At 38.2% G+C, this 12,362-nt stretch overlaps 1 protein-coding gene across 1 annotated transcript in view; it reads left to right on the top strand.

The window, feature by feature from the left end:
- Window positions 1-12,362, top strand: part of ETFA (electron transfer flavoprotein subunit alpha) — a 48,770-nt gene that overhangs the window by 12,418 nt on the left and 23,990 nt on the right. The window contains exons 5-9 of the mRNA XM_045825098.1: window positions 3,908-4,007; window positions 5,025-5,135; window positions 5,900-6,001; window positions 9,592-9,660; window positions 11,007-11,089. Of these exons, the coding sequence (XP_045681054.1) occupies window positions 3,908-4,007; window positions 5,025-5,135; window positions 5,900-6,001; window positions 9,592-9,660; window positions 11,007-11,089 (465 nt within the window). The remainder of the gene's footprint in view (window positions 1-3,907; window positions 4,008-5,024; window positions 5,136-5,899; window positions 6,002-9,591; window positions 9,661-11,006; window positions 11,090-12,362) is intronic.

Below are 12,362 nucleotides of genomic sequence, written 5' to 3'. Positions count from 1 at the left end.
CTTGATATGATTTTTTCTCTTTTTCATTTACAGTTCTGTTTAATTAATTTTAAATATGGGTTTGAGTAGGAAGAGATAAGCTCTTTCATCAACTGACCATGTTGAGTGGCACTAACAGTGAGCTCCCCACACATTGGCCTCTTTACTTGCAGAATGAGTAGAGTCTGTGAACGTTTATCTGTGGTGCAGCATTAGCTTCTAGACATGAACCATGTAGGGGCCTCACCCAGTCACCCAGCATTACTCTAGTCTTTTTTTTTAACTTTTAGAATTATAAACTTGAACTCATTAAAATTTTTCTTCTCATGTTAATAGAATTTCTAGGCAATAACAGAATTTTTACCCTACAATGTAAACGTATGAATTTAATAAACAATTGATCTTTAATTAGGTTGTCACATTGCAGACTATCCTAAGGTTTTCAGTTTTCATGTAGGGTTTAGTAATTGATAAGTAAGATGGTTCCACAGACATAAATGACCTTGGGTTGGTCATTTACCTTCCTGAATTCTGTTTCTTACATATGTTAAATGATGTAGTTTGACCAAGTGATGTCTAAGATCTACCAACCAGAGGTGTTAAAAAATGGAATGGCTTTTTTCTGTGGTAGGTTTCTCTTTCCCTGGGGATGATTAGGGCAGAAGCTTGACATCCAAACACCGACCTTTAGGATGTTACAGATGAGCCCTGAACTAAAAGATCTTTGTGGACCACTCCATCTCTGGGAGTTTTGATTCTGTGTGGGATGATTTAAACAATTTCAGCAGTCTTGAGTTTCTGTGATGACAGTTCACCTAAAGATTGTTAAACCAAGAAAGAGCATGTGTTGTATCCAATTAGCTAGATTTAAATACGCAGGCCTTGACTGCTGTGTGGTGACATGGGAGTTCTGAAAACAAAGGGCACATAGTAGTAGCTGGTGCTGCAGCCTCTGAATGCATTTGGAGTGAGACAGTTCATCAGATGAAGCCACACAATTGGCTCTATAATAACAGTCCTTCACTAGTGGCGGTTTTGAGATATGTTTTTATGTTTGTATTCTGGAATTTGAAAATCGCTCATCTTTTTGTGCATGAAAAGAATACTCTTGACAGTTACTGTTTCTCCTTCCCTGAAACTATGTGGCCGAGCCTGTTGAATAGTGGAGAGAGACGTCTGTTTACTCTCCGCCCTCTCAGGACGGTTAGATGGGAGATCAGACCTGGAAAAACATACGCCTTTAAGCACGGTGGTAAATGTTTTTCAAGGTGTGCTAAAATAAAACAAGAGATAATGGGAGTGCAAAAGATACTAAATTTCAAGCAATTTAGAAAGTTCTGAAACTTGAAAAGGAGACGCAAACTGCACAACCTGAAATGGGTGAGAGAACCTGCTCAGCTGGGCAGCAGTGCTGCCGTCGTGTGTCCTGAGCAGTTAGGAAGATGGTTCAGGAAGGGTTGTGAAGCTGGCTTTATATACTGGCAAATTTGGTTTGTTTGAAAAGCAAGTGTCTTCTAAACCTCTTATTTACAAAGTTAGAACTATGTTTACTGTCATGTTCATTGTTTTCTTAAACCCCTTCTTAAAAAATAGCTGACATTTAAAAAAATTAGTCCTTTTTTTTCCTTTTTACCCATCCTCACCCTCTTCCCCTTTGGCAAATATCAACACCCCCCTCTGTATCTGTGGGTCTCTTTCTGTTTTGTTATTCATTTGTTTTTTTAGATTCCACATGTAAGTGAAACCATATGGTATTTGTCTTTGTCTGACTTCCCTGAGCATTTAATGTATTGTTGAATCTTTTTTGCTAGTATTTTGAGAATTATTACATCTATGTTTATCAAGGAGATTGGCTTGCAACTTTATATTTTTGTAACGTCTTTGTCTGGTTTTGGTATCAGTGATGCTGGCTTGCTAGAATGAGTTTGGAAGCTTTAAATCTTTGTGTGTGTTTTTTGTTTGTTTGTTTTTGAATTATTTAAGGACAGGTATTGAAACTTCTTTAAATGTTTGGTAGAATTCACCAGTGAAGCTGCCCAGTTCTGGACTTTTTTTATACGTTGGCGGTTTTTTGATGACTGCTTCAATTTCATTGCTAGTAATCAGTCTGTTTAGATTTTCCGTTTCTTATTGGTTCGAGTTTGGAAGGTTGTATGCTTCTAGAAATTTAACAATTTCTTCTAGATTGTCAAATTTGTTTGCATATGATTTTTTGTAGTATTCTTTAGTGTTTCTTTGTATTTCTTGGATATCAGTTGTCACTTTTCTTTTAAGATTTTATTTATTTGGGTTTGCACTCCTTTTTTCTTGATGAGTTTGGTTCAAGGTTGGTCAGTTTTTGATCTCTCTTGTTTTCTTAGTCTCAATTTCATTTATTTCTCCTCAGATCTTTATTGTTATCCTTTCTTCTCACTTTGTGCTTTCTTCTTCATTTTCTCATTCCTTTAGGTGTAAAGTTAGATTGTTTGGGGTTGTTGTTTTTTTTTTGTTTCCTGAGGTAGGCCTGTATGCTGTGAGCTTCCCACTTAGAACTTATTTTTCTGTGTCACATAAATTCAAACCCTTTATTTTCTGTGATATCTCAGAGTTTTTTAGTTGTAGTTTTATTAACCACAGTACTTTTCAGTAGCTCTTCTACCCTGGTTGAAAGAAGATTACTGTATAATGTAAGTAACAAACTGAAAACTAGAAAACCTTTCCTGTTAGAAATATGACAGCAGGAAAATTGACTCAAGCTGTCAACACTCGTTAGCATCAGGTTATATGGAACCACTTAGTAGATGTGGCTCAGGGACACAGAAATAGAGGATATAAAACCTTTGCCCTTGGGGTGCTTAAAAATTTAGTTGAGGGCCATACAGTATGTGTGTTACAAATTATTTTAAAATGGTACATGTTATTGCCATTGAAATAGTGTAATTGTATGTACATGTGGAAGGATGCAGAATAAAGGAGTAATTAGAAGATAGTCCTGGGAGAAACCTGAGAGAGAGGAGTTGGGGCTAAAACTTGAATACTGTTACAGTGAGAGTTTGCCCACTAGAGGTGGTATCATCCGCCAAGTTCAGGAGATGCCACGGAGTGAGCTCCGTGGAGAAAGCAGTGCAGAATTCAGCTTTACTATTTCATCTAAGACAATCTTTGAGTCTAGAAGGCATGAATATTCAGTTTTCACTAACCAGCCCTCTCTGTGTGAGAGCCCTAGAGTCTTAGAATTTTAGGTTAGAGCCATAGGGGTTCTCTGCCTCGCACCCTTAGGTGAGGTAACTGAGACCTGGGATGGTGTGGCTTTCCCAGTGGTCCCTGCTAGTGAGAGCAAAGTCATCACCTATATCCCTTCCAGAGATGTTTTGTGTGCACAAGGAAAAACACAATAATTTTTGTTGCTTGTCTTTTACCTACCAGGAAGGCTGTGATTCAGCCTTCTTTTTTTTTATAATTATATAAGATTCCATTATATGGATGATTTATAATCATATTCCTTATTGATTGATATTTAGGTTTTTTTTAAATGCAATAGTTATTATTTCAAAGGTGAAAATGTGTGCTTTGAAATCTTTTTATACATCAGGTAAATGTATATAAGTATATTCTTAGTACTTGAGAATTTTACTATTAAATGTTTTCCTATCTAAATTCATATAACTGTCACACTTTTTAAGCTATGTTAATTAAAGCAAATATCATCTCATAATTTAACATTGAGTTAAGGTGGTTGATTAGTGTAAAACTCATAAACTCTTACTGTAGTTAGAGTAGTGATAAACTATTTAACCTCAAATACTATTCAGAAAATTGTGCTGAAAGTTGTGGTGTCTAAAGATATATGTGAAATATAAAATGTTTGAATTAAACATTTCTACAGGATTTGCATTTATAGCCATTCAGCAGCATAGGTGTGTGTAACTTACACTTATTTTGCTTTTAGAACCTTCTGCCCAGAATAGCAGCCAAACTTGATGTTGCCCCAATCTCTGACATCATTGCAATCAAGTCACCTGACACATTTGTGAGAACTATTTATGCAGGTGAGTACCCAAGGAAAATAATTAATGTTATATTTTCATAAATTTTAAAAGCAGAAATTAATCTCGAAGTTAGGATTTTTTTTTTAAAAAGCCATATACACTTGCTGCTAGATCATGGTAGCACATTCTCCTTGATAGATCCACAGCACAGTTTTTCCTGGTCAGTTTATGGGGTGAGATTTTTCCAGTGATCAATAAACACTAGATTCACTATTCACTATATTTTGTAAGTGGCACCTGGAAAAGCAAAACTTTCCCTTTAAAAAAGAGCGTTCTCAGTTATCTTTGCTGCTTCTCTCCATTTCCATCAGCATTAAGAAATTCATTTCTCTGTCTCTGGTGGTTTGATCTTTTGCTGAGCACACTGGTCTCTGGTGGGGCTGAAGAAGGCAGTGAATTCTTTCTGAGTGAAGTGTGTTTGAAGATAAATGGTCCCCCTCAAATTAGATCTTTCATTTTCAGTAGTGTTTGAGGGAAAATATTTGGTTGTAGTTTAGGTCATTCTTAATATGATTGCTAATTCATAAAAATGTCTTAAAACCTTTAAAAATCTCGGCACATCATACTTCTTGTTCTTTATGCCCGAGCATGTTTTCACTTTTCCCCCCCTTAGCATACATAGTAACTTCATTCCTAAGTCGTTGAAGCTTATTCTATTGAGTTACTGATTGTGTTGTTTTTGAAGAAGGAAGCTTTTCTTTGTATTCCTTTTAGGAAGAGTGTGCCATATTAGTGTGGCTTCCTAGTCTGGTTACTTGTTTCTAGGCAGGTCAGCACTTGTCCTACTTTTAAAGACATCAAGGTTAAACAAATATGTACTGATATGAGTCTTCAGTGTTATGGTCTTTTTTTCCTATGCTTAGTAGAAGTAGAAGACAGCTGGCCCATGGTTATTTCTGTCTTGTCTTTGCAAAGTAAATTCTGAACCAAAGGAATATTTCTTTATTGTCTTCCCTGGTTGTGTGTGTGTATGTGGGTTTTTTGTTTTTGTTTTTTAAAGTAAACTCTGTATTTCAGGAAATGCTTTATGTACAGTGAAGTGTGATGATAAAGTGAAGGTGTTTTCTGTCCGAGGAACAGCTTTTGAAGCTGCAGCAACAAGCGGAGGTAGTGCCAGTTCAGAAAAGGGTGAGTGTTCATTTGCAGTTGTATTTGTTTTTGTTTCTTGTTTTTCAGTTCATAGGTTAGATGAGAGATGATCTAATTTCTGATGGAGAGTACTTGAGAGCTCAGTGTAAATGATATTCCTAATCTTATACAAAATTAAGAAATATTTATAAAGTCTTTTTATATATCATTCTTTGTACCAGGATAGCTGCTTTGGTAGATTGAAGGGGTGGGAGAAAGAGAGGGTCCATTAGGATTAATGTGCTGTGCTGGTATTAAGATTTTATGCCCTCTCTCACTGTTTCCTGTTACTAAAAACTCAGGAGATTTAGTATTGTGGAAGAAAGTAATACTAAATGTATAGAGAGTGTTATACTTTAACATATACATTTTAAAATATATTTTTAGTAGTGTATTGTATTTTTTTCCGTTTTCATTTATACCACCTTATACCCTCTTCCACCTCCACCCACTACCCTCCCACCCCAACATACACAGTATCTTAGTTGAACTGCAGAGGCAGACGGGGTTATTCCAGTTTTACAGGTAAACTCAATTAAATGACTTTTCAAAAGTCATACAGCTGATGAGGTGACGGCTGGACTCTAGTCCCTTTAGGTCTTTCAAAAAAATCAAAGAGAATGAAAGTGGGAGCACAGAAATTTACAGTAACTAACAAACTTAAATTTCATGGAATTAATTCTTGGTGTACTTCTCTTAAAATTGGTATTATTTTAGAACCTGAATTCATAGTCATTGTTTTGTTATGTATATCATGTGTGTAGCATCAACTACTTCCCCGGCGGGGGTATCAGAATGGCTTGACCAGAAATTAACCAAAAGCGATCGACCAGAGCTAACTGGTGCCAAAGTGGTGGTGTCCGGTGGTGAGTGAAATTTATAATGGATTAACTTAAAAGATGATGTCAACCTAAAGTACTTCGGTTTTATTAATATTTATTTTGTAGGAGCACAGATTTTTTTTCCAAACATAAAAAGTATGTAAGTTGCAAGGATTCCCACTTACCGATAAGGAAAATGGAATCATTAGCTTAATACACAACTTGGGCTTTCTGTTGCAAAGCTGTGTGCCTAGCACCAGGGGGAGCACTCTATAAATTTCATCAGCTTTGCCACTTGATATATCTTTGTTTTATTGACTGACTTCCATGTTATTCTGAAGTGTATGGTTGGCTCTGAGTCATAGAAGAATTGATGGGAAAGTCAGGACCGTGTTGTGTGATTCCTACCCTTCACACAACTTTGAAGAACTTGCAGTGTGTGCACATTGGTCTTTCTGAATAACTCTTCGAAAATTTCTTCACATTTAGTATCAAAGCTGTTAATATTGCACAAGACTTACTTTTTTTGTATATCATGCTTTTTAAGAAAAAAACATGAAATTATTTAATCCCATCTTTCCAGTCAAGATGGAGGCGTAGGTAAACACACATCTCCTCATACAACTACAGCAGAAATTACGACTGGATTTCCAGTCAAGATGGCAGTATAGGCAGACATGGCTCACCTCTTTGCACAACCATGTCAAAATTACAACTAAAATATAGAACAGCATTCACTCAGAACTGTCAGAAATTGAGTTGAATGAAAGTCTGACAACTATTGAATTAAAGAAACCATATCCATCCAGACTGGTAGGAGGGGCACAGACGTGGAACAGGCTGCTCCTATACCCATGCGTGGTGGATAAAAATTTGGGAGGGATATCTTGGGAGAGAGGAGTCTCAGCCACACACTAGCCCCGCCCCCCGCCCCCTAATCCCTGCCCAGGGTTTCAGTGCCAGGAAGGTAAGTCCTCACAACTTCTGGTTGCAAAAACTAACAGGGATTGAGTCACTGGAAGAAACTGCTGGGACCCCACACAGTTCCCCTTAACCCACACATGGACTCACATCCTCAGACTTATTCCCTCTGAGCTCCAGGACCTGGGTAGCAGCTTAAAAGGCACCAGGGAAATATTGGAAGAAACCAAAGTATTTAGCTAATATTAAGGTGAGCGCAGGGCATTGTCCCTTTTCAAAACCCTCCACCCACAGAGCTGGCAAGCTAGTGCCGTATCTGAGACTCCATTAACCTGGCTAACACTGTTTGACTCCCCCTTGGAAGTCCACAGAGATTCCCACCCAGTTTACAGGCCCACCCAAGCTATATTTCCATGTGAATGGCTGGCCTTGGCTGATGCTGCACAACTTCCTAAATCCTCTTGAACAAGCAAGAGCTGGCCTCAATGAGTCCTAGGCCTGCTACTAAAAGCAACCAGCCTAGAGTCACAGCCTGGCTTTGCCTGAAAATCTCCCATCCCAGCACAAGTAGCAGCCATTTCAGATTGCTTTATAGCTTAGGCAGGGTGGCTCTGGGAAAACCACAGGTGGGAGCTGACCTTTGCCCTATACTACCTGGGAAACCCCATGGCCAGTGCACCCAGTGGACAGCCACAGACCACATTGGAAGACCACTACCCTGCCCTTGCACAGCTGATCCTCCATGGAGGGTAGATGTTGGTGGTCAGTGGTCATAGCCAATCCTTGCAGCTGACTGACCTGGGTGAATCCCTCCCCTTGATCTGCCAACAGCAACCAAAGCTCAACTACAAGAGGAACGTGTACTTAGCCCACACAAAGGGCACACCTTGAACACCTAGCTTAGGTGATAGGGGAGGCTGGACCCTATAGGATACCTACTACATTGGGCTACATTACCAAGACATGGAGTCATAGCAGCTCTACCTAATATATAGAAACAAACACAGGGAGGCTGTCAAAATGAGGAGACATAGAAATATGGACCAAATGAAAGGACACATCAGAACTCCAGAAAATGAATGAAACGAAATGGAGGTAAGCAGTCTGTCAGATACAGAGTTCAAAACACTGGTTCTAAGGATGCTTAAGGAAATTTAGCGAGGACCTCAACAGCATAAAAAAGATCTAGTCAGAAATAAAGGATACACTAATTGAAATAAAGAACAATTTATAGGGAAACAACGGTAGAGTGGATGAAGCTGAGAATAAAATCAATGATTTGGAACATAAGGAAGCAAAAAACAATCAGAACAAGAAAAAAGAATAAAAAAAAATGAGGATAGTATAATCAACAACTCCAAGAGGTCCAATGTTCACATCATAGGGGTGCCAGAAGGAAAAGAGAAAGAGCAAGAAATTGGGAAATCTGTTTGAAAAAATACTGAAAGAAAAATTTCCTAATTTGATGAAGGAAATAGACATGCAAGTCCAGGAAGCACAGAGAATTCCAAACAAGATGGATGCAAAGAGGCCCACTCCAAGACACATCATAATTAAAATGCCCAAAGTTAATGATAAAGAGAGAATCTTAAAAGCAGCAAAAGAAGTTGGTTATCTACAGGGGAGCCCATAAGACTGTCAGCTGGTTGCTCATAATAAATAGGTTTTAGGAATGTTGAACAGAGGTGGATGCAGGGCAGAGGGGGATAAAAGGGAGAAAAGAAACGGGACAATTAGCATAATCAATAAGACATACTTAAAATGTCAGCAAATTCATAACTATCAATAATTGAATCTAAGGAACTAAACAAACATGCTGCAGGACAGGAACAGAACCATAGATGTGAAGATCTTTTGGAGGGTTATGAGTACGGGAGGGGAGGGGGAGAATGGGCAGAAAGGTGCAGGGATTAAGAAGCCTAATTGGCAGGTACAGAATAGGGGATATTAAGAACAATATAGGAAATAGTGTAGCCAAAGAACTTACATGCATGACCCATGGACATGAATTGGGGGGATTGCTGGAGGGAGTCAGGGTACCAGGTGGAGGAAAGCAAAGGGGGGGGAATTGGGACAACTGTAATAACATAATAAAATACATTAAAAGAAAAAAGTACATGTTTAATAGTCTGTCAAAGTAAACATCAAACAAAATAAGCTTGTAAACAGGTTTGTATTGACAGGGGTCATTGAGAGGAAGTAATTTAATATTTTGAAAAGATATATCTGACTTGTGTAATCACTTCATTCAGGAAATGATTATTGGGTATCTGTTCTGTGCCAGGCCTATTGCAAAATGCTGGGGAAGCAAAGAGGGAAAAGCAAGGCTTCTTGCTGTTAAGGAGTTGGAAGTCTAGTGGAATGACTTCCATTCAAATAATAAACAGCTTCTGTCATTCAGCAATGTTTTGCTGAATACTCTGGGTATGGCAGTGACCGAGATAGATATGGATCCTACAGTTAAAGAGTTTTCGTTATAGTGGGGAAGACCGATGGTATAATTAGTTACCTGGCTAGTTAATTAACAGCAGTATTGAATGCTTTACAGAAGTGCAGGAGCATCACTGGGGAAGTCAGGAAGAGCTTCTTGGTGCAGGTGGCATGAACTATGACACTTGTGTTATGCGAAGATCACTCAGGTATACAAAGTTGCAAAATATTTATAGAATGGCGTTTATATTTGCCTAATTTTTTTCATCTTTTTTTAAAAACAGGTCGGGGTTTGAAGAGCGGAGAGAACTTTAAGTTGTTATATGATTTGGCAGATCAACTACATGCTGCAGGTAAAGTTGTTTCCCTTAGTAGAAAAATGTTCCCTTTTTGTAGGAGATACTTTTCTTCATTATTTCACTTATCTCTGTCACTTAAGGCTGAAAATTATTTTACTTTCTCTGGTTTTTATGGTCTGTCTCTAAAACAGTTTTTCTTAGTCTCCAAGTAATTGAATGATACAGCACTCAGTGAGGATAGAGATACATTTGCCAAGTCTTAGTTACATAAAGAATTCCTACAGAGACAATAAAAAGACAAAACACCCAGTTTTAAATGACCAAAAGACTGAAATGTCTATGTCTAAAAACATTTTTGTTAAAACACAACACACATACAGGAAACCACACAAATTACAGATGTACTGCTCAACATCTTATGAAAAGGTGAATACAGCCATGTTACCTAGGACCAATATTTTAAATGCACACCAATCAGGTTTCTGTCCTCACTCCTCCACTAAAACTGCCCCATATCACTGAGAGATTGGGTATAGATTATGAGAGAACATTTTTATCCAGCAGCTGGTAGGGTGGAGTTGCAGTTAGCTGAGATGGGTAAGACTCCAAGTGATGTCATTTCCAGGGAGGGATCACAAGTTCAGTTTGGAGCATATTGAGTTTTGAGATGTCTAACAATAGATACCCAGGTAGAGATGTTAGTTAGGCAGTTGGTATAGGAATGTGGAGTCCATTGGGAATCAGTTGCACTTAGATGGTATTTGAAGCCATGAGACTGGATGAAATCACCAGGGGTAGTGTGTAGATAAAAAAGAGATCCAAGACTAAGCCCTAGACGCTGTAATAAGAAGTAGGGGAGAATGAAGACCAAAAAGATAAGTCAGGCAGGAAAACCAGGGCAGAGAGTTGATGTTTGGAATCCAAGTGAAGTGTTTCAGGAAGGGAAAGAGTGATCAACTATGTCCAGTGCTGCCAATAGGTCAAGGAAGATGGGTTCTAAAGGCAGTCACCTAGAAAGAGGAAGTCACAAGGAGACATGGGTACATGGGAATTATCGAGAGATATTGGTAATGGAAAGGTTGGGGATATGGCCATGGGTGTGGCTGAGGTCGCATGAAGGACAAGACAACCGGAGGAGAGTTGTTTGTGAAACTAAGATGCCAGGGTGTTAAAATCTCCAAGAATTAAGACTAGTACCTGAGAAAGTGACACTGACCCAGAAATGAAGGGGGTTGACCTAGCGGTTGAGAAAGTAAAGCCTTACTAAAATGAATTTCCCACTGTACTATATCAGTATCTTTTTTTTTTTTTTTTTACAATTATCACTGAATACCCCAACTAGCTGAATTTAAAAAAGGACAAAAGGTTTTAAAAAGGACAAATTTTTCTTCTCCTTTTAGTTGGTGCTTCTCGTGCTGCTGTTGATGCTGGTTTTGTTCCCAACGACATGCAGGTTGGACAGACAGGAAAAATAGTAGCACCAGTAAGTACTACAGTAAAATATGTTATACAGAGTTATATGGGGAAAGGAACAGGGGTGGGCAAAAGTAGTTTATCAGTGTGAGTATGTGAAACACAGAATTTATCCTTATATTATTGCTCGTTACTTCCTGTGTTATTTCCCATACCGACGGCTGTAAACTTGCTGTGTGCACTTAGGCAGGGAGCCATCTCCATAGGGAATGTGCTTTTTTTTTCCCCAAGGCCTCTGATTTCTTGGTCTCAGTGACATACTTAGCTGTTCTTAAATCCACTGTTGTTTTTCATATATTTTTTAAAGCACTGGGAATGTTTGTCACATTCATATTACAACACCAAAAATAAAACTGGTAGAAGCAGCATTTCATTGTTAATTAGACTTCATAAGTTCACATGAAATTTATTTACCATAAAGCCTATTGCATCTGTGGGTTGCAAAACTGAGTCTTCTGTATTTTAGTCTAAACATTTGTAAAATGTAAACTAATAAGCTTAGATTAATTTTGAAACATAACATTTTTCAAAAATTAAATGTTACTGCCATACAAGACAATAAATACTGTGTTTTCTTGTGGGTACAGGGAAATCGTTGGGATTTCAGACATCAAATTATCGGATGATAATGAACTTAGAGACATAACAGTTGTAACTGTAAGAGCACCACTATTATACTGAGAATAAACCGAGTTAATCTCTATAAACATGAATATTTATATTTAAAACCTACCTTAAAGGTTTTTAGAAAACACAAAAGTATAGGTACATTCTAATAGTTATCAGAGTGATGATTTCCTCACAAGTCCTGCAGCCACTGGGGACTCTGCTGCACATTTGCGATAGGATGTGAGAGAGAACAGTTTAGTGTTAATGTGAAACAGTCTTGATCTTGCAGGCCCCTGAGAGTGTCTTGGGGCTTCCAGGAATGTGCAGACGGTATTTTAAGAGTCACTGACCTAGAACTTTCGGATTATAAACATTGAATAGCATGTGTGGAGATTGTGGATTTGTTATATTCCTATAAGGACATTAATTTTTTGTTGTAGCAGGCACTTAAGTTGGCAGAACTGCAAACTCTGTCTTCTCTTTCAGTCCTAGCCATGTGGCTTAGAGGCCACCTTGCACATGTCTGATGCAAGAGTTTTGAGCAGTGTGTGGTTCTCCTGGGATTTTTTCCTCACTTTCCAGCTAGTGTGGCAGCCACAAATGCTGCCTTCTGTGTATTTCCTCAACTAAAGAGACTCCTGGTTTCTATCCAGAGTGGCTGCTTTCTGATTGTT

Source organism: Phyllostomus hastatus, unplaced genomic scaffold (assembly GCF_019186645.2).
Source record: "Phyllostomus hastatus isolate PE091 unplaced genomic scaffold, TTU_PhHast_1.1 phas_scaffold_555, whole genome shotgun sequence".
Classification (NCBI taxonomy): Eukaryota; Metazoa; Chordata; class Mammalia; order Chiroptera; family Phyllostomidae; genus Phyllostomus; species Phyllostomus hastatus.
The sequence above is the reverse complement of the archived record's forward strand: the minus strand, read 5'-3'. Positions and strand labels throughout refer to the sequence as shown.